Genomic DNA, 21,979 nt, shown 5'->3' with positions numbered 1-21,979 from the left:
GCCCAGTCTCCCCAGTAAAGCAGTGTGCAGTGCCCAGTCTCCACTGTACAGCAGTGTGCAGTGCCCAGTCTCCCCAGTACAGCAATGTGCAGTGCCCAGTCTCCCCAGTACAGCAGTGTGCAGTGCCCAGTCTCTCCAGTACAGCAGTGTGCAGTGCCCAATCTCCCCAGTACAGCAGTGTGCAGTGCCCAGTCTCCCCAGTACAGCAGTGTGCAGTGCCCAGTCTCCCCAGTACAGCAGCGTGCAGTGCCCAGTCTCCCCAGTACAGCAGCGTGCAGTGCCCAGTCTCCCCAGTACAGCAGTGTGCAGTGCCCAGTCTCTCCAGTAAAGCAGAGTGCAGTCCCCAGTCTCCCCAGTACAGCAGCGTGCAGTGCCCAGTCTCCCCAGTACAGCAGCGTGCAGTGCCCAGTCTCCCCAGTATAGCAGAGTGCAGTGCCCAGTCTCCCCTGTACAGCAGCGTGCAGTGCCCAATCTCCCCAGTATATCAGCGTGCAGTGCCCAGTCTCCCCAGTACAGCAGCGTGCAGTGCCCAGTCTCCCCAGTATAGCAGTGTGCAGTGCCCAGTCTCCCCAGTACAGCAGTGTGCAGTGCCCAGTCTCTCCAGTACAGCAGTGTGCAGTGCCCAGTCTCCCCAGTACAGCAGTGTGCAGTGCCCAGTCTCCCCAGTACAGCAGTGTGCAGTGCCCAGTCTCCCCAGTATAGCAGCGTGCAGTGCCCAGTCTCCCCAGTACAGCAGCGTGCAGTGCCCAGTCTCCCCAGTATAGCAGAGTGCAGTGCCCAGTCTCCCCTGTACAGCAGTGTGCAGTGCCCAGTCTCCCCAGTACAGCTGTGTGCAGTGCCCAGTCTCCCCTGTACAGCAGTGTGCAGTGCCCAATCTCCACAGTACAGCAGTGTGCAGTGCCCAGTCTCCCCAGTACAGCTGTGTGCAGTGCCCAGTCTCCCCTGTACAGCAGTGTGCAGTGCCCAGTCTCCCCAGTACAGCAGTGTGCAGTGCCCAGTCTCCCCAGTACAGCAGTGTGCAGTGCCCAGTCTCCCCAGTACAGCAGTGTGCAGTGCCCAGTCTCCCCAGTACAGCAGTGTGCAGTGCCCAGTCTCCCCAGTACAGCAGTGTGCAGTGCCCAGTCTCCCCAGTACAGCAGTGTGCAGTGCCCAGTCTCCACTGTACAGCAGTGTGCAGTGCCCAGTCTCCCCAGTACAGCAGTGTGCAGTGCCCTGTCTCCCCAGTACAGCAGTGTGCAGTGCCCAGTCTCCCCAGTACAGCAGTGTGCAGTGCCCAGATTGCCCAGTTTACCCGGCAGGTTGGCAGCCGGAGCCGATCACTCCCACAGCTGATGTCACACATCCTGCAGCCTGCAACGTGTCTTCAGCTCCCAGTCCGCCCCAGTGACTCCCAGTGCGAAGACGGAGCTCAGCCAGGCATGGCCAGCAACGAGGCAAGTGCTACCCGGGGCATGATCCGAGGGGTTGGGGGCAGCTGGGAGTGGAGGGGAAGCTGTGAGTGGAGGTAGATGAGTGAGCTGTGAGTGGAGGGAGCTGAGTGTGGAGGGAGCCGTGAGTGGAGGGAGCTGTGAGTGTTGAGTGAGGGGTGAGTGGAGGGAGCTGTGAGTGGAGGGAGCTGTGAGTGTTGAGTGAGCTGTGAGTGGAGGTAGATGAGTGAGCTGTGAGTGGAGGGAGCTGTGAGTGGAGGGAGCTGTGAGTGGAGGGAGATGAGTGTTGAGTGAGCTGTGAGTGGAGGGAGCTGGGTGTGCAGAGATCACTCGCCCTCCTCTCTCTGTTTATTTGTTGAATTTAAGAAAACGCAACATATGTTTCAGTTCATGCAACAGGAAAAGTCTGAGATCCGGCCGCGCAGCACGTGGGGGGCTACAGCTCGGCATAACCCCAAATACCCCTGTATAACCCCCTAATACCCCTGTATAACCCCAAATACCCCTGTATAACCCCAAATACCGCTGTATAACCCCAAATACCCCTGTATAACCCCCTAATACCCCTGTATAACCCCAAATACCCCTGTATAACCCCACATACCCCTGTATAACCCCTAATACCCCTGTGTAACCCCAAATACCCCTGTGTAACCCCCTAATACCCCTGTATAACCCCACATACCCCTGTATAACCCCAAATACCCCTGTATAACCCCCTAATACCCCTGTATAACCCCAAATACCCCTGTATAACCCCCTAATACCCCTGTATAACCCCAAATACCCCTGTATAACCCCAAATACCCCTGTATAACCCCACATACCCCTGTATAACCCCCTAATACCCCTGTATAACCCCACATACCCCTGTATAACCCCCTTATACCCCTGTATAACCCCCTAATACCCCTGTATAACCCCCTAATACCCCTGTATAACCCCCTAATACCCCTGTATAACCCCCTAATATCCCTGTATAACCCCAAATACCCCTGTATAACCCCACATACCCCTGTATAACCCCCTTATACCCCTGTTTAACCCCAAATACAGCTCGGCATAACCCCAAATACCCATGTATAACCCCACATACCCCTGTATAACCCCCTAATACCCCTGTATAACCCCAAATACCCCTGTGTAACCCCCTAATACCCCTGTATAACCCCAAATACCCCTGTATAACCCCAAATACCCCTGTATAACCCCCTAATACCCCTGTATAACCCCACATACCCCTGTATAACCCCAAATGCCCCTGTATAACCCCCTAATACCCCTGTATAACCCCAAATACCCCTGTATAACCCCCTAATACCCCTGTATAACCCCCAAATACCCCTGTATAACCCCCAATACCCCTGTATAACCCCAAATACCCCTGTGTAACCCCCTAATACCCCTGTATAACCCCAAATACCCCTGTATAACCCCAAATACCCCTGTATAACCCCCTAATACCCCTGTATAACCCCACATACCCCTGTATAACCCCACATGCCCCTGTATAACCCCCTAATACCCCTGTATAACCCCAAATACCCCTGTATAACCCCCTAATACCCCTGTATAACCCCAAATACCCCTGTATAACCCCAAATGCCCCTGTACAACCCCTAATACCCCTGTATAACCCCAAATACCCCTGTATAACCCCAAATACCCCTGTATAACCCCAAATACCCCTGTATAACCCCCAAATACCCCTGTATAACCCCCTAATACCCCTGTATAACCCCCTAATACCCCTGTAGAACCCCAAATAACCCTGTATAACCCCCTAATACCCCTGTATAACCCCCTAATATCCCTGTATAACCCCCTAATACCCCTGTATAATCCCAAATACCCCTGTATAACCCCAAATACCCCTGTATAACCCCAAATACCCTGTATAACCCCCTAATAACCCTGTATAACCCCATATAACCCTAATACTCCTGTATAACCCCAAACACCCCTGTATAACCCCCAAATACCCCTGCATAACCCCTAATACCCCTGTATAACCCCAAATACCCCTGTATAACCCCTATATAACCCCAAATACCCCTGTATAACCCAAAATATCCCTGTATAATTTATTATACCTCTGTATAACCCCCTACTACCCCTGCACCTCCCTATAACACCCTGCGCCACTCTATAACACCCATGATGGCTCTCTATAACACCCATGATGGCTCTCTATAACACCCTGCGGGGGCCGGCTTGTATGCCTGTATATAACACCGTATGACGCGATCCACAGATCTGTAGAGCTGGAAATTCTCTGTATTGTAACCAAGTGTCCTGAATTTTAAAAAAAAACAGTCCTTACTGCTTCTGGTTCTCATCACCATAGCAACCAGTAAAATGTCCCTTCTGATCGGACCATTCTGTTGGTTGCTATGGCGATAACACCACTTTTCAATCTTTTCACCGGAACAGCTCTTTGTTAATAATATTAATACGTGGATGAAGCCCCGGGCAGCGCCGCCGGTACACGCAAACTTTAATACCCCCCAAAACAGCACCTGCCCCTAGACTGCGGGGCAGGATTAGGCACCCCAAGAACACCGGGGCTGAGTTTGAGGAAATTCTGGCTTCCTTGAAAAATTGCTGAAATGGGGAGTTTAAGCATGAGGAGCCCCCCCTGGGGTATTTACAGGGTCTGTGGCACTGCCGGGGGTATTTACAGGGTCTGTGGCACTGCCTGGGGTATTTACAGGGTCTGTGGCACTGCCGGGGGTATTTATAGGGTCTGTGGCACTGCCGGGGGTATTTATTACAGAACTGAGCTGGGGGGGGGCACTGGTTCACCTCTTCCCCTCCTCCACTGTCACATGACCCAGACATTAGCCCCCAGGGGTCACACCTGCCCTGCCAGTCATAGCAGTTGAACCGCCCCGTGGACAGGTTCCAGCCCGTCCGTGGCATCTGGATCAGTTTCTGTGACCTGGGGCCGCGGGGGCCGCTGATCCGTGGCCAGGCCGCTGTGGGGAGCCGTCAGCTGTCACCGGCCCCGGCTCTCGCACTTTGCTGGAGGCGGCAGAAATCTCCCTGCCATCAGAACCTATTTATAGCCACTTTCTACCCCCCCAGCCCCCCCCCGGCGTGTCAGGGGTATCAGTCCCGGGGGTAAAAGCAGCAGAATTAGTAAAACGACCTGAGATTTTAAATAATTTGAAGTATTTTCCGGGATTTCAGTAATCACGCGGATTTTACCAAACAAGCAACAAAATCACAGAAAAGACTTTGTTTTTATAAAATAAATAAATAAATAAACGTGAAATAACATCCGGGGGGGGGGCAGGGGGGAAATGGGCAAATTTGTTATTCTTATTGCATAATTATTATAATAATTGTTGAGCCCTGAGGCGGGGGCTGGGCGGCACTGAAAGGGTGAAGCCTGATGTGATAAACCTTTACCCCCCCAGCCCCCCCACTGACCCCGTGGTAGATTTAGTTACATTTGATCCGCTGCTCAGCTGTTGGTGGTATGAATGGGTCATTGTGAGCCCCACGAGACATCTTACGGGGCAGAACCTTATATAACGGTGCAAGAGGCTTCCTAGTTGCCCCAGTAAGTCAAGGACACGCGACATGCGCAATCTCACCCCCCTCCCCCCCGCCGGGGGCAGAAACGCAGCTAAGGACACAAACCTCGATACAGAAGAAGCTATTCCAGTCCTGTTCCCAAATACAATCCAAATTACATTAAATACCCCCCCCCCCCCGCAGGAAAAGCCCGGCTGGGGTCAGATAGTTCGGGATGTCAAGGTCAGGCCTGGGGTCAGTTCACAATCTCAAGGTCAGGGCTGGGGGTCCGCTGAGGATTTTAAGATAAGTGTTGGGGGTCAGCTTTGGAATTGGCTGTTCTGTTACTATGTAGCGGAGCTCGGCGGAGGGGCGGAGCTTTGAGACCTCGGGCTGTGCATGCGCGGTGCTTCCCGGTTATATGTCTCTACAGATGAGAAACCAGAATATCGGGGATAACCGGAGTGAGCCGGTGACATTGGCGTGTTCTGTGCCATGGGGCAGGCGGGTAGCGTGTCCCAGGCGTGTCTGTATTTGCCGTGATTTAATTATCTGCTCTGTGCCTCTCCCCGGGGGGCTGGTTGGGTTTTTCGGGAAGCCACCTGCTCCTGGCCACATCTACCTGTTCTACCGATCCCTGAACGGACTGCAGTTCCTGAAGTTATATAATCCCAGCACTGACTTTATATCCCAGTATATTATCAGAGGCTGAGATGGAATGGAAGGAAGTTTTACTTTAGTGACAGGGTGGTAGATAAGTGGAACAGCCTCCCAGCAGAGGTGGTAGAGGGTAATACAGTGAGGGGATTAAACATGCATGGGATAGACATACGGCTCCTGAATCTAAGACGAGACCAACGGCTGATTAAGGTTTGAGTCGTTACAACAGGAGAGACGAGAGACTAGACGGGGGCCGCCGGGGGCCGATCTGCCGGCAGGCTCCGTGTCGATTGTTTGTTGAGGAGTCTTTGTCCCCGGATGACCCCGATTATCACGTTATAGAATGTTGGCTGCGGCTCGCACACGCGTGACACTCGGCTTCCTACCGAGCGCTGCCAAAAATCACAGGGCGCGCCCCCCCGTACAGTAATATAATATGATGTATATTTGTGTTCAGGGATTAATAATTAATATAATCAATATCTGCATATTACAACCCCCCCCGTATGCGTGTCCCGTGGGAGCGGCCGCCTCAACTTCCTGTTCTCAGGATCTGCACTTATTCCTCCCCATAAAGTTCTCGCTCCCCTATTGTTAAGTTGCTGATTGGTCCAGGCAGGCTCTGCTCGGATTCTCCCTTCTGCCAATAAAGTTCCTGCTGGAATTTCAGGTCTTTTTCGGGTCGAATGTAAAGAATTTCTGTTGAAATCATTAACCAGAAAACGCAGATTAGACGTCAAACCGGTTCAACAGGGATATCGACTCCCATCAATAACCGGCCCCTGTGGGCCAACCCCGCCCGGCTGCCATTCCCCAAACCCGGTACCGGCAGGTGCCAGTCTGTGACTTGCTGCCCAATACCACCTCCTTCATAAACCGGCAGCAATTGGAGGACAAGGGGGAGAGGAGTGAGGAGGACAGGGGAGAAGGGATGGAGGAGAGAAGGAGGATGGAAGGGGGGGTGAGGATGGGGAGAAGAGTAAGTATGGGGGAGTGAGGATGGAGGGGGACAGGAGGAGTAGGAGAATGGTGGGAAAGGAGAGGGTGGGGGAGAAGTGATGATAAAAGGGGAGAAGAGTAAGGATGGAGAGGAGAAGAGTAAAGAGGGAGGGGAGAAGAGTAAAGAGGGAGGGGAGAGGAGTGAAGAAGGAGAGAAAAGAGGAGATATGAAAGAGAAGTTAGGAGGATAAGGGAGAGAGGATGGAGGGGGGGAGGATAGGGAGGAGAGGAGTATGTATGGGGGAAAGGAGTGAGGATGGAGGGGAAGGTAGATGAGGAGAGGGTTGAGGGGAGTAAGGAGGGCAGCAAAGAGTGAGGATAGAGGGGAGAGGAGGAGGATGCGCCGAGAAAAGGATGGAGAGGAGGGGGCTGGAGGGAGAGAAGTAAAGATGAAGGGGAGAGGAGTCAGGACTGGGGGGTGAGGATGGGGGTGACAATGGGGGAGATAGGGAAGAGCGGTTAGGAGAGTAGGGAGGGAAAGGATGGAGAGCGGAGTCAGGATTGGGGGGAGAGGAGGGGATGGGGAGGGAAGCTTAGGGGCGGGACTTTGACGTTGCGGGGGCGGGACAGACCATGGCGAGCTGCGCACCGGGAGAGGTAACGGCGCCTGAGAATAAACCTCAGAATAAACCGCGAAAACCGGGAGGGGGGGGGGCTGCAGGGGGTATTGCGATAAATCCGCTCACAGTACATGGCGGGGGCGGGAAACCCGGAGAGATAGAACCGGATGCGCTGCGAACGGACACCGAAAACGCGCGGATACACGGCACGCCCACACACGAATTACCCCTGCCATGTACCTGCCCCCTGCATCTGCCCCTGCCATGTACCTGCCCCCTGCATCTGCCCCTGCCATGTACCTGCCCCCTGCATCTGCCCATGTCATGTACCTGCCCCCTGCATCTGCCCCCTGCATCTGCCCCTGCTATGTACCTGTCCCCTGTATTTGCCCCGGTGTGTATTTTATGGAATTTCTATTTGATTCCTGTCTGGGGAGGAATAAATTCTACAAAAGAATCATCTGGAGCCTGTATATTATATATAGACTTGGGGGGGATCTCAGAGCCGCTGACCCGCTGTCCGACGCACCCGCTGACACTACACACAGATCTGACTCCCAGTCACGGGGGTATCAGTGCGACCGCCGCAAACATTTACAAATATCCTGTAATGATAAGTGGGGAGGAAAAGCATTATAGTCCAACAGAGAGGATGGGGTTAATAATAATATTCCTGCGTTATAAGTTGTTATTACAATAAATAATAACGGAATGGGGTGTTACTTTACTGAGACGGTTGTGGATAGGTATAACAGCCTCCCAGCAGAAGTGGTAGCGGCTAATACAGCGGCTCCAGATATTCCTGCCCCCCTAAATCCCCTGTGAGAAGATTATTGCCCCGCAGCCAGGGCTTTACTGACCTCTGACCCCTGATTCCTGAGGCGATATCCTTTTGGAAGGGGCAGAAGGGGGTCTCTGATGATGTCATGGGGTCCGGGAATGACACAGGTAGGGGGGATGACTGGCGGGCGCTCTTATTAACCCCTCTCTCCCCGCTCTCTTCTATGTTACAGAATTGTAAAGATGGCTGCCGGGGCGGTGGGGGATGCAGCGATGGAGAACGCGCCGCCGACTCCTTCAAGGTGAGATTATGTGACAAGTGTCCCTGTTTAGTTTGGCCAGTCCCTCCCCTGATGCCCCTCTTCACTCCCCCGATGCCCCTCTTCAGTCCCCTGATGCCCCCTTTTCTAGGCGCTCGGAATGGTTGCCGGGGTATTAGGGGATCGCAGGGTTTCTTGGCTCTATTACTGGGACATGATATTAAATCTAATGATGGAGGGGTAACTTGCGGTTAGAGGGGTAACTTGCACCAAATGGTGACATCACAGTGTGAGATCTGATGTCACCGACCTTTTCGGCTGGAAGAAACGTTCTGTTTAAAGTTTTTTTTCCGCTGAGACGGCAACTTGTTTTATTTGTTTATTTGTCCCCGCTGGAGGTTTAAACTCTTTTTCCTCCCCGTGGGGGACGTTTTGGCTCAGCATGGGATAAAACTCGCGCTGACCGGACGTCCCCTGCTGGTAGACGAGGAGTTAATAATTCACGTGTCCGCGTGTCACGCTCATATCTCTCGTAACCATAGCAACTCGGAAACCTGCCCGTCTACTCGCCCGCTCCAGAGGAGAATATGAAGGAGACCCTGATAATCTGCCCCTCCCCCCCCGAGACTGGGGTAATAACCCTTTAATTACCCCCTGACCCAGTAGCTGCACGGCGTTATCTGCCCCCGACCCACACGAGTCCAGAATTGTCTTCTAAACAAAGAATGACGAGAACTCCATTTTTTGACGGGTGGAGAAAAGTTATTTCACGGAACGCCGGAGGTCGGCAAAGGTCACGCGATGAATGACCTCATAAGAAGGTCACTTTATTTCAAAACCCCCCAAAAAACGCGGGACGAGCCGGAAGACCCCGCCTAGACGCATCCCCTCATACCCAGCAAACATTCTGACCTCCTAGAAAAGAGGGGCATCAGGGGAGGAAAGGGGGATCAGATAAGGAAATAGGGATATGGGAGGGACTGGCCAACTTAATCAGGGACACTCGGGTGATTGTGAGGTTTCTTTGTTTTTTAGGCATCAGACTTAATAATCAGCCGGGTGACCAATCCCAGAGAGAAGCCGGATCTGTCGGGCCTCGTGTTCGGCACCGTGTTCACCGATCACATGCTCACCATCGAGTGGACGGCACCCACCGGGTGGCAGAAACCCGTCATTAAGCCTTTCGGGAAATTCTCCATTCACCCCGCGTCCCCGGCCCTTCACTACGGCATGCAGGTGAGCCCCCCCCATATCACAGCCCCCTATATATATACAGTATATACCTATATATATAACCTGATGACACGCTTACAGGCGGCTCTCATGTCACTTTTTCCAGGTTTATGAGTTTTTTACATTTCACTTTACTGACTGTTTGCCGGGATTGCCCTGCTTGTGCACAGGTGAATTGGTTTAACTCTCTGCTCTCCGTGTCTAGCTGTTTGAAGGATTCAAGGCTTACCGAGGAGCTGACGGGAAGGTTCGCGTGTTTCGGCCCAAACTCAACATGAAACGAATGCTGCAATCTGCTATACGTATGTCTCTGCCGGTGCGTTATTCCTCCCCACAGCGCTGGTGCGAGACTTGTTTAATTTATCAGCGCCTGATCACTAGTGTAACGCTGAGCGTGCGGGAGAGAGACGTCTGATCACTAGTGTGCTGAGCGTGCGGGAGAGAGACGTCTGATCACTAGTGTAACGCTGAGCGTGCGGGAGAGAGACGTCTGATCACTAGTGTGCTGAGCGTGCGGGAGAGAGACGTCTGATCACTAGTGTAACGCTGAGCGTGCGGGAGAGAGCTGCCTGATCACTAGTGTAACGCTGAGCGTGCGGGAGAGACGTCTGATCACTAGTGTAACGCTGAGCGTGCGGGAGAGAGCTGCCTGATCACTAGTGTAACGCTGAGCGTGCGGGAGAGAGCTGCCTGATCACTAGTGTAACGCTGAGCGTGCGGGAGAGAGCTGCCTGATCACTAGTGTAACGCTGAGCGTGCGGGAGAGAGCTGCCTGATCACTAGTGTAACGCTGAGCGTGCGGGAGAGAGACGTCTGATCACTAGTGTGCTGAGCGTGCGGGAGAGAGCTGTCTGATCACTAGTGTAACGCTGAGCGTGCGGGAGAGAGCTGCCTGATCACTAGTGCAACGCTGAGCGTGCGGGAGAGAGTTGCCTGATCACTAGTGTAACGCTGAGCGTGCGGGAGAGAGCTGCCTGATCACTAGTGTAACGCTGAGCGTGCGGGAGAGAGACGTCTGATCACTAGTGTAACGCTGAGCGTGCGGGAGAGAGACGTCTGATCACTAGTGTAACGCTGAGCGTGCGGGAGAGAGCTGTCTGATCACTAGTGTAATGCTGAGCGTGCGGGAGAGAGTTGCCTGATCACTAGTGTAACGCTGAGCGTGCGGGAGAGAGCTGCCTGATCACTAGTGTAACGCTGAGCGTGCGGGAGAGAGCTGCCTGATCACTAGTGTAACGCTGAGCGTGCGGGAGAGAGACGTCTGATCACTAGTGTAACGCTGAGCGTGCGGGAGAGACGTCTGATCACTAGTGTAACGCTGAGCGTGCGGGAGAGAGACGTCTGATCACTAGTGTAACGCTGAGCGTGCGGGAGAGAGACATCTGATCACTAGTGTAACGCTGAGCGTGCGGGAGAGAGACGTCTGATCACTAGTGTAACGCTGAGCGTGCGGGAGAGAGTTGCCTGATCACTAGTGTAACGCTGAGCGTGCGGGAGAGAGCTGCCTGATCACTAGTGTGCTGAGCGTGCGTGAAGCGTCCCGGTTTTCTCACACTCACATTTTCTGTGTTTCCAGGCGTTTGATAAGGAGGAATTGCTGAAATGTATCCTGAAATTAGTCGATCTGGATAAAGATTGGGTTCCAGACTCCAGCGACGCCAGTCTGTACATCCGCCCCGCGTTCATCGGAACCGAGGTCCGTCGTCACGCCGTAGCACTGGGGGGTCTCGTGAAATACACATTTCCTGTTACTTAATAGTAACGTGAATTTACTGTATTTATGGAATTTACGTGAATTTACTGTATCAGATAATATTTACATGAAAATATATAATAATACAATCATTTCTCTGAATATATATAATATAATAATGTAATATTTACATGAATATATATAATAATATAATTATTTCTCTGAATATATATAATATATAATATAATAATGTAATATTTACATGAATATATATAATAATATAATTATTTCTATGAATATATATAATATATAATATAATAATGTAATATTTACATGAATATATATAATATAATTATTTCTATGAATATATATAATATAATAATGTAATATTTACATGAATATATATAATAATATAATTATTTCTATGAATATATATAATATATAATATAATAATGTAATATTTACATGAATATATATAATATAATTATTTCTATGAATATATATAATATAATAATGTAATATTTACATGAATATATATAATAATATAATTATTTCTATGAATATAAATAATATAATAATGTAATATTTACATGAATATATATAATAATATAATTATTTCTATGAATAAATATAATAAATAATATAATGTAATATTTACATGAATATATATAATATAATTATTTCTATGAATATATATAATGTAATAATGTAATATTTACATGAATATATATAATAATATAATTATTTCTCTGAATATATATATATATATAATATAATAATGTAATATTTACATGAATATATATAATAATATAATTATTTCTCTGAATATATATAATATAATAATGTAATATTTACATGTATATATATATAATAATATAATTATTTCTCTGAATATATATAATATATAATATAATAATGTAATATTTACATGAATATATATAATAATATAATTATTTCTCTGAATATATATAATATATAATATAATAATGTAATATTTACATGAATATATATAATATAATTATTTCTATGAATATATATAATATAAAAATGTAATATTTACATGAATATATATAAAAAATATAATTATTTCTCTGAATATATATAATATAATAATGTAATATTTACATGAATATATATAATAATATAATCATTTCTCTGAATATATATAATATATAATATAATAATGTAATATTTACATGAATATATATAATAATATAATCATTTCTCTGAATATATATAATATAATAATGTAATATTTACAAGAATATATATAATAATATAATCCTTTCTCTGAATATATATACATTTATCGCTCAGGAGTCGCTGGGGGTGAAGAAGTCGTCCTCCGCGCTGCTCTACGTCATCCTGAGTCCGGTCGGAGCTTATTTTGCCAAAGGAAGCTTCAAACCGATTTCTTTGTGGGCCGACCCGAAATTCGTGAGAGCCTGGAAGGGGGGAACCGGGGACTGCAAGACCGGAGGGTGAGGGTCCTCCCTGCCTCGGACCACCATGGAGCGCTGAGGCAGCTACTTAATGAATAGGTAATTACGCCCATCACGGGGGTCCCGCACGTCCTTATGGTGGTCCTTGTGTCATTTTTAAGGAACTACGGCCCGACTATCTACCCCCAGGAAGAAGCCATAGAAAAGGGGTGTCAGCAGGTGCTGTGGCTGTACGGGGAGGACGATCAGATCACGGAGGCCGGGACCATGAACGTTTTCGTGTTCTGGAAGAATGAGGACGGAGGTTTGTAGAAATGATGTTTTCTCACCCAGATTCTGCCTAGTAACACGAATTACTGAAAAATGCAAAAGTATGAAAACTTATGAATCCTGCAGCCCCCCATAGACTTATCAGTGAACCCTGCAGACCCCCGTAGACTTATCAGTGAACCCTGCAGACCCCCGTAGACTTATCAGTGAACCCTGCAGACCCCCGTAGACTTATCAGTGAACCCTGCAGCCCCCCGTAGACTTATCAGTGAACCCTGCAGACCCCCATAGACTTATCAGTGAACCCTGCAGCCCCCCATAGACTTATCAGTGGCCCCTGCAGCCCCCCATAGACTTATCAGTGGCTCCTGGAGCCCCCCATAGACTTATCAGTGACCCCTGCAGCCCCCCGTAGAATTATCAGTGAACCCTGCAGCCCCCCATAGACTTATCAGTGAACCCTGCAGCCCCCCATAGACTTATCAGTGACCCCTGCAGCCCCCCATAGACTTCTCAGTGAACCCTGCAGCCCCCCATAGACTTATCAGTGAACCCTGCAGCACCCCATAGATTTATCAGTGAACCCTGCAGCCCCCGTAGAATTATCTCAGTGTTTGGTAGGAACCTCCTGATCCATCCCCCCAAGAGAGAGGCGAGAGACCCTTTAAAAAGAGCAAACAGTAACTTTTAAACCTCCAACAACTCTGGTCTTCCTCAGCCGGCAGCAGGCTGCCTAATAACCAATCAAATCGCTCCTCCGCGAGACGCGAAATAACCGGAGATTCGAGGGATTTTCTCTGAGATTAGTGAGCAGATTGTGCCCCAGTTAGGGGCTTCTCTTAGCCTTGGATTTATTTATCCGGTTGGCAGCGCCCAATCAAAATGATTTATCTGACGGCGGGAACCCCCCCCCTCGCCCCAGATGATCTTTACCAAATTTGCTGACCTTTTGCATTTTTATGCTGGCCCCGGGGCTGGGAAAACCTAGCAGACTATGGCTAATGTGATTCATAAAATACTATCTTCAGCAAATGGGATACTCAGCATTTCAACGTGAAGAGGCTCTCCTGGCTTTTCATAACTGCGAGGGTGGTGGATAAGTGGAACAGCCTCCCAGCAGAAGTGGTAGAGGGTAATACAGTAAGACAGTGAGGGGATTAAACATGCATGGGATAGACATACGGCTCCTGAATCTAAGACGAGACCGACGACTGATTAAGGTTTGAGTCGTTACAGCAGGATTCTGCCGATGGGTTCTGGGTTTTTAACCCGTTTCCACGGCTCCCCGGACGTCCGGGTCACTGGGGGGGGGGGATTCCGAGCCGCCGCGCGTCACTGGAGGATAAGCCGGTCACTCGCTGTCCTATTTATACCGTTAAGCCAGTTATTCCACGCAGCGGCCGAGTCATTGAGTCACTCGGACCTCCTGCTTGGGCCGTTTCCCAAATAATTCCCGCGGGGTCATCGCGCCCCCTTTTCATTCTCTATGTTTAAAGAGATGGCGAAAAACGAAACGAAGGGTTAAAAATCTTTATAAACCAGCTCTGTGCAATTAACCCTTTTATTACATGTCATCGCAGAATACTGAATTATAAAATAAACCGCTAAGAGACACCCAGAACCCCCCACCAGGTCGGCCCCATCCGGCCCATCAGTCGTTGGCCTTGTCTTAGATTCAGGAGCTGTATGTCTATCCCATGCATGTTTAATACCCTCACTGTATTACCCTCTACCACCTCTTCTGGGAGACTGTTCCACTTATCCCCCGCTCTCAGTAAAGTGAATCTTCCTTCCGTTCCATCTCAGTCTCTGACTCTCTAGTGTTAGATTCCGCTCTCTTGTTGTAACTTTTCTCCTCCTTTGAAATAAAGTTACTTTAGGTATTTAGGTTTTAACCTAAATCGCTGTTTATTGCAGAGGAGGAGCTGGTCACCCCCCCGCTGGACGGCATCATCCTCCCCGGGGTGCTGAGGCAGAGCGTTCTGGACCTGAGTCGCAAGTGGGTAGGTGACGACGCCGCGTAACGGCCGTAGCCAATCAGAGGCCTCGCGGTCACTTCAACTCCCACCACCCCCAGACTTACCGGCCGCGTCTGTCCGCAGGGGGAGTTTAAGGTCTCCGAGAGATACATCACCATGAAGGATCTGGTGGCGGCACTAAAGGCAAACCGCGTGAAGGAGGTTTTCGGGACGGGAACCGCCTGCTCCGTGTGTCCGATCGGCAACATTCTGTACAAGGACGAGGTAAGGAAACAATTACAGGCGCTGGCTGGGCTTCTGAGAGGGAGGATAAGCGGAACAACCTCCCAGCAGAGGTGGTAGAGGGTAATACAGTGAGGGATTAAACATGCATGGGATAGACATACGGCTCCTGAATCTAAGACGAGACCAACGACTGATTAAGGTTTGAGTCTTTACAGCAGGAGAAACGGGCGACTAGACGGGGGCCGGATGGGGCCGATCTGCGGTGGGTTCTGGGTTTCTATGGCCCGTTACCACGGCTCCCCTGGACGGCCGGGTTACTGGAGGAGGAATTCCGAGCGTCGCGCGTCTGCTTAATGCCTGCGCTTGTTGTATTTCTGTAGAACCTGAGCATCCCAACCATGGAGAACGGACCTAAGATCGCCCGCCGGGCCCTCGCGGAGCTCAGCGACATCCAGGTGAGGGGGGTTTCTTCGTATTAACCCTTTGGTTCCCGCCGCTTGATTCTTGCCGTCGCACAGATTGCAAAGCAAAAAAAACGTTGTTGCCACGCTGTTGGCGCGCTGTTGCCGCGTAACATTTTTTTCCTCTTTGTGTTTCAGTACGGAAGAGTGGAGAGCGAGTGGATGGCCACCGTGTCCTAAACGCCGCCACTTCCACACCGTCCGCGAGGCACACGTCACGTGACACGCGTGACATCCGGCTATTCCGTGTGATAAATACTCCCGTTTGCTGACGCATCTGTTACCCCCCCCATCCCAAATCCTGTCAATCATTACATGTCGTGTTTTAGGTTCTTTTTCACTCCTTTATACAGAAATGTGTATTTTGGGTAAAATTGCCATATTTGGTGTTTATTCTCGTGAAAATGGTGATTTTCTGTATCAGTAAGTATATACCGCAGCGTTTAGGCAATCACTCACACTAACGCACACCTGGACACTCACACTAACCCCCCACTCAACCCCGCCTCTTACTTGGAATCGGGAATAATGACGCTGCCGTCTTTCGGGGGGGGGGTTGCCCTGTTGCCCCCCAACCCCCGCCCCCTACGCTCTGCTGGCGTCTCTGGGAGGCTTTGGACAAATATAAAAAACAGTGAAAATCTCGTGTTTTTAGTTATGTTTTTCAGGTCTTTTCCACCAAAGTCATTTTTTTCGCTGTTTTTTTCCCAACTGAGAACCAAAAATATTCCCGAAATTCTTTTATTGAAAGATTTCTGGGTGATTTCCCGTTATTTCCCGCGGGTTACACTCCGGGCCGAGCGCAGGATCGGGAATTTCAGATTTTAGGGTGAGCGGAAGTCGTTTTGGTTTTCAGTCCAATTTTGCAAAACTTTTTTTTATAAGAGAAACCCAAAATGTTTTACGACGAGAAAAATACGCGGATAATTACTTCCGATTATTTGCAATAATTCCAAAAATAATAATAATCAGGGAGAAAAAGTTTGGTGTAATTTTGGGAAGTGATTTATTAATGAAGAAGTTTCCGTGGAATCGTCCCGTTTTGTTACATTGTTTCTCGGGGGCTCCGCGGATCCGCGCTCAGCACAATCTCGATGATGTCAGGTGTTTATACTATGATGTCACGTGTTTATACGATGATGTCAGGTGTTTATACGATGATGTCAGGTGTTTATACGATGATATTAAGTGTTTGTGTGACGTCCGCGTCACTCCAGCTGTTTTGTGTTAAATTGTGTTGATGAAATGTGAATTTTCCCCGCAGAATCACAATAAAGCGGTGCGTTCAGACGGCGTCCCCTCTGTGTGACATCATAACGGCTCAGGGTCTGACGCTTCGGCCTTTACAGATTCCCCGATTTAGATTCCTAACATTTAAAAAAACCAAATGAATAACTTTACTATGATTCGTACAAATATATCGCACCCTTATGAGAAGGTGGTAGATAAGTAGAACAGCCTCCCAGCAGAGGTGGTAGAGGGTAATACAGTGAGGGGATTAAACATGCATGGGATAGACATACGGCTCCTGAATCTAAGACGAGACCAACGACTGATTAAGGTTTGAGTCGTTACAGCAGGAGAAACGGGCGACCAGACGGGGGCCGGATGGGGCCGATCTGCCTGCGGGTTCGTGCTGGGGATCCTCCATCAGCGCTCCAGGTGTTCGTTTCAAAAAGCAACCCTGTGATACCCGCAGGAGGCAGTAGAGGGCAGCACCGCCACGTAAAAGGATTATAATTTATTATTATTTATTAAGTTACTAAAGCTGCCTTTTTTTCATGGCTGGCGGGGGGAGCGTTCAGGATGCCGGATGTATAAATTACCATGAAATTCTGGGGCTAAATGTAGCAAAAACCACCCAGTGGGGTCCTTATATCCCCCGGGGATAATACGAGGGGCGCGGAGCCCGGTCACAGGGAGTTGGCAGTGGGGTAACTACAGGGGGGTAATAATTAAAGTGACACTATCTCATAAAGGCAGGATCTTCAGGAAATGCGGGGGAGGGGGGGTGATTTATCGTTATTTGCCCCGTTTAAAGCACCGGTGTAATAAATCTGCACGGACGAGCGTGTTGGTGGGGGGGCGCCCACCTGCACATTTCGCATTTTTTTAGCCTTAAATACCTGGGTGATATTTCTGCCCCCCGCGTTATGAACGTTTCCTAACGAGCTTCAACCCCCCCCCCCAGCTGTCCGTGAAATGACTTTACAGGAGATGCGAGCGCCGGATGATTACGGTAACCGCCGACTTTACGGGTAACAGAAAGCCGCGGTGATTACTGGGCGTTTAGTCACGCAACATGCGCGCCGCCAGATGGCTGTCGTCAAACAAAGACTTTATATATCTTTAATCGCCCGTTTACTAAACCTGACGGCTCTGACACCGCTATAGACGGCGGTTCACACATCTGCCTGCCTTATCATGCGCAAAACGCTTTGAAAAACGTCCATTACGGGGAAAAAGCCGTTTTGTGTGACGAGTCCACTTTTTGTCTAATCGATCCTTTCTGCTGTTGAGAAATGTCGCCGGTGTCCGCCGCGCATGCAGAGGGAGCACTAATTGTCTTTTTAATCGTTTAAACAAAGATAACGTGATTTGACCAGGAGCCGGTTCCATTTATTTGCCCCACGGAAGCCGGTTTATCCCCCCGGACCCCCGTCGCGATGAATGAATCGTTAGCCGCGCCGGTCACCATTGGTCGCCGCGGCAGAAATCCCAACGCGTTCGGACTGTCTGTCCATCTATACAGTGCGAAGGGGGAACGCCAGCTTCATAGAGAAGGAGCGGTCCAAGGGTAATGGGAAAGGGCCGACCCCTGGGAGAGTTAGGGTGCGGGAGGTGTCCACAGGGGCCCCCTGGAGGTCTGGATTACCCTAAATGTGAGAAGCTGGACTATTAAAGTTGGAAAAAGCCCCTAAGTCCGTCCTGTTGCCCCCTCGCTGCTGAAGAGATTTCCAAAGAGGGAAGAATCCCTTTCTGCCCCCAAAGTGACCTCTGATAAAGAAAGAGGTGATTCCAGAACTAGAACCCCCAAAATAATTAGTAGAAAAACTACCCTAATGACGCAACGACCACTGGGGATGATCTTGGCTGCCGTGCTTTTGGATCAGTCTCTGGAGAGATGGGATTGATGGGAGTGGGAATTCTCTACCAACAGTGTCAAGGAGACTCTCAGCTTTTGGGACGGTTACTTTGTATCAAGTCTTGTATCTTGATAGAAACCCAGAACCCGCCGGCAGATCGGCCCCCCGTCGGCCCCTGTCTAGTCATAATTTCAAAAACTTCAAACTCCTGCGAAGCCGACGGCCTCATCGTAGTTATGAATCTGGACAGCAGATGGCGCCACATGCCAGAAAATATGAAAAAATCCCAGTGACGGCTCTGGGGGAGTCATCCCAATCCCCAGACCCCCCCTGTCCAGACCCCCCAATGCTTGTAATTCTAAAAATCTACAGCTGTAGTCATAATACTGATTCTCGAATAAATTACTGCAAATATAATTAATTTTACCGGTAATTTAATAATATAAGAATATTTCAGCCTATTTTAACCCCTGACAGTTTCAGTAAACACCCCTGCCTCAGTAGACCTTGCGGAGATAAGATTACATTGAATTCATTTTTAATTTCATTAAAGGTGCATTTTAATGCATTTCTTTTATTTATTTTTTATCTTTGTAGTAGATCCCGATCCACTAAATATTTATTCTGTGCCAAACATTAGTGGATCGGGTTCTACCACAAACATTTTAACAAAAACGTAATAAATGCCATTTAAATTAAAATTAATTACATTTACATGAAATTGCTAGACACTGGAAGTGATTTATATACCAAAAGTATATAAAAAGAATGTTGTACAGAACAAAAAACAAACTATGAAATTCTAGTACCCGTTAGGGCCGCAAGAAAGTGTAGGAAGCACCAAGAGGGGGCACACGGTGGGCTCCAGATCGATGGCACCTATAGAGGAAATAAATCGAGTTCTAAAATGGACTTCATGACCTTGTCTGGTGTTTAAAGGGTAACGGTCACAGAACTGGATTATTCAGGAATTTATATAAAATTCAACTACTATATATTAATAAAATATTTAAAAAATTAAATTGTTAATTAAAATCCCCTTTTAAATGGGCAGGCTGGATCGGGCCGACCTGCCGGCAGAATCTGGGTTTTTAGGTGGTTCTCGGTTACGGTTTTATAATAATTGGGATAAAGGACTGAAAGTATATTTACGATATATAAGAAAAGTGGGTCTGCGGTGCACTCCCCTCACCCACCACCAGGTGTCGCTGCCACACAATCTTCTCGAGACGATACAATGTTGCGAAAGTAAAAAAAGTGTTAAAATGTGACAAAAACATAAACAGAATGATTGTGACAGAAGCCAGCCGCGGGGATGAGCGTTACGGCGGGCAGCAGAAAGGGCCTTTAGTGCCGTAACTGCCCCTCTCTATAAATAGTCCTCTGAAAAACAAACAGGACATATTTCCAGCAGATTCCTCTCCCCGCCGAGCACAGGAGCCCCCGTTCTTCTTTCATTAGGGCAAAGTTTTAATAGAGGGATTTTTGCGGTGTGGATTTAGGGAAACTTTGCAGCACCTGCGCAGCGGCCGCCTTCCCGCGCTGAGCAAATAACTCAGAACAAGGACTGTTTGTCGCTCCCTCTGAGCTCATTCCAGAAACTCCAAGGCCGCTCTTACACCGGGCTTTTCTTGAAACTTCGGTTTGAAACAACATTAAATTAGAGCTGAAAACAAACGAGTCTTTTCGGAATTGTTTTCTGGGGGAGACGGAGGCTTAGAAAGGTTCTTTTCAAACAGGAGGTTTTTTTATAGGAAAAAAAACCAAAATCCTTAAGTATGGTCTTGGAAATGACAAAAGACGACTGATGGGAGAACTATAAACAAAGCGTTACTCTGTCAGACGATATTTTATAAAGTTACCAAACGCGTAAACGCCCTGTCCAGAGGGGCCTTCAAACGCCCTCCTCCAGAGCCCCCCAGTGCAGGTTTAAGGATAGAGCTCTACGGTCAGAAGCTGCATGAGCGAGAGACAGAGGGGTCCCAAAAACTAGGAATTTGATGACCCCGGCCGTCCTAATAGCGGGCGTCTCGCACCCGGGATGTAGCGGTTGTAGTAAAGGGTTAATGATGTGTTCCCCGCGTGCGGTTTGCGCGCCGGACCCCCGCACAGCTGAATACGTTCCACCTGTTAGGAGCTATTATGCAGCATTAGGGGGATCTGAATACTCTAATCAATGCTTGTAGACGGCAGATAAATGCGTTCCTGCGCGGCGCGGTCTCCGACCTCCCGTAAAAACGATGGCGAATTTATTGAATCCATAATCTTGAAACAATGGCTTCTAATGCCTTTTGTTCCGTGGAGCACTTCACTCGGTGCGTGAGGCTGAGCGTTCGACGGGGAAAAGACGGCTGCGGAGGATTCAAGCCAGGTTATCAGGGAAAAAGAAACGTTGTTATTTTCCAGGGTTTTCCATCTTTTAACCAATTCCTGTCCTTTTATATCGGTTAATAAAACCATTAACTAAACCTTTTATTAGATACATTTACCTGAACTCAACCGGTTCATACTTATCCTGAGGGCCCATGGCAGCTGTCCCTCCGGCCCCTCAACAGCTCCCAGGGACCGGAGTCCACGCACCAGAGCACAGCATCCACGGCGCGCAGAACGCGAAGGAGGAATCTCTAATGGAGGGACCTCCAGCCAACGGCACCAGCAGGGGGGGCTCTGGAGCGGCTACCGCTGGGTCATGAGAGGGGCTATTATATTAAATAGGGGGTCGCTGGATCCGTTACTACAAGGGCGGGGGGGGCGCAGGTCTTGTGCAAATGAAACCTAAATTAAGTCATTTTAAGGTGGAGAGCGGGCCTCGTATTGAGCGCCATCCATGCCCCCTACGCCATGATGAAAGCATCTTATTGTTTCAGTCTTGATTTACATAAATAAATGATAAATTAAGATGCACAGATTATTATTATTATTATTACTATTGTTATTATTATTATTATTACTATTACTATTATTATTACTATTATTATTACTATTATTATTATTATTATTAGTATTATTACTATTATTACTATTATTATTATTATTAATATTATTATCATTATTATTAGTATTATTTATTCTTTTATATCGCGCCATCATATTCCGGATCCTGTGTTATCTGCCATGGCGGATCTGAATTTCAGGGGATTTTGTGGACCCAAAGGCTGACTTCATTAGAAGGAACTTTGTGGCCTTGGTGGCCGCAGAAACGAATGACTCGTGGAGAACCTGCGCGAGCCCCTGGAATCTGTTCCTTCTCCTATTACTGAATATTCAGAGGACCAGAAAACAGAACAAAATACAGAATAAAAGTAACTTTGGGAAGAAACTCTTTAATACCCCCGGCCAGGTGGGGGCAGACTCGGGCCGATGCCCGGAATATCCGGCACGG

At 48.6% G+C, this 21,979-nt stretch overlaps 1 protein-coding gene and 1 long non-coding RNA gene across 3 annotated transcripts; both read left to right on the top strand.

The window, feature by feature from the left end:
- Nucleotides 1-1,345: 1,345 nt before the first annotated feature.
- Nucleotides 1,346-15,904, top strand: BCAT1 (branched chain amino acid transaminase 1). 2 transcript variants are annotated; one of them, XM_053462282.1, is made up of 11 exons: nucleotides 1,346-1,433; nucleotides 8,182-8,250; nucleotides 9,244-9,444; nucleotides 9,647-9,757; nucleotides 11,018-11,137; nucleotides 12,452-12,615; nucleotides 12,738-12,880; nucleotides 14,764-14,849; nucleotides 14,949-15,089; nucleotides 15,431-15,505; nucleotides 15,650-15,904. In XM_053462282.1, exons 1-11 carry the CDS (start codon nucleotides 1,419-1,421, stop codon nucleotides 15,689-15,691), a joined length of 1,167 nt encoding a protein of 388 aa, XP_053318257.1. In that variant the 5' UTR covers nucleotides 1,346-1,418; the 3' UTR covers nucleotides 15,692-15,904. The 2 variants fall into 2 exon arrangements, with proteins under 2 accessions (XP_053318257.1, XP_053318258.1); XM_053462283.1 differs by lacking the exon at nucleotides 1,346-1,433 and adding an exon at nucleotides 7,179-7,205.
- A 366-nt stretch (nucleotides 15,905-16,270) lies between these two features.
- Nucleotides 16,271-16,797, top strand: LOC128490424 (uncharacterized). The gene is made up of 2 exons (XR_008353947.1): nucleotides 16,271-16,615; nucleotides 16,679-16,797. It is a non-coding gene; the product is annotated as an uncharacterized LOC128490424 (long non-coding RNA).
- Nucleotides 16,798-21,979: the final 5,182 nt, after the last annotated feature.

Source organism: Spea bombifrons, chromosome 4 (assembly GCF_027358695.1).
Source record: "Spea bombifrons isolate aSpeBom1 chromosome 4, aSpeBom1.2.pri, whole genome shotgun sequence".
NCBI classification, from domain to species: Eukaryota; Metazoa; Chordata; class Amphibia; order Anura; family Pelobatidae; genus Spea; species Spea bombifrons.
The sequence above is the reverse complement of the archived record's forward strand: the minus strand, read 5'-3'. Positions and strand labels throughout refer to the sequence as shown.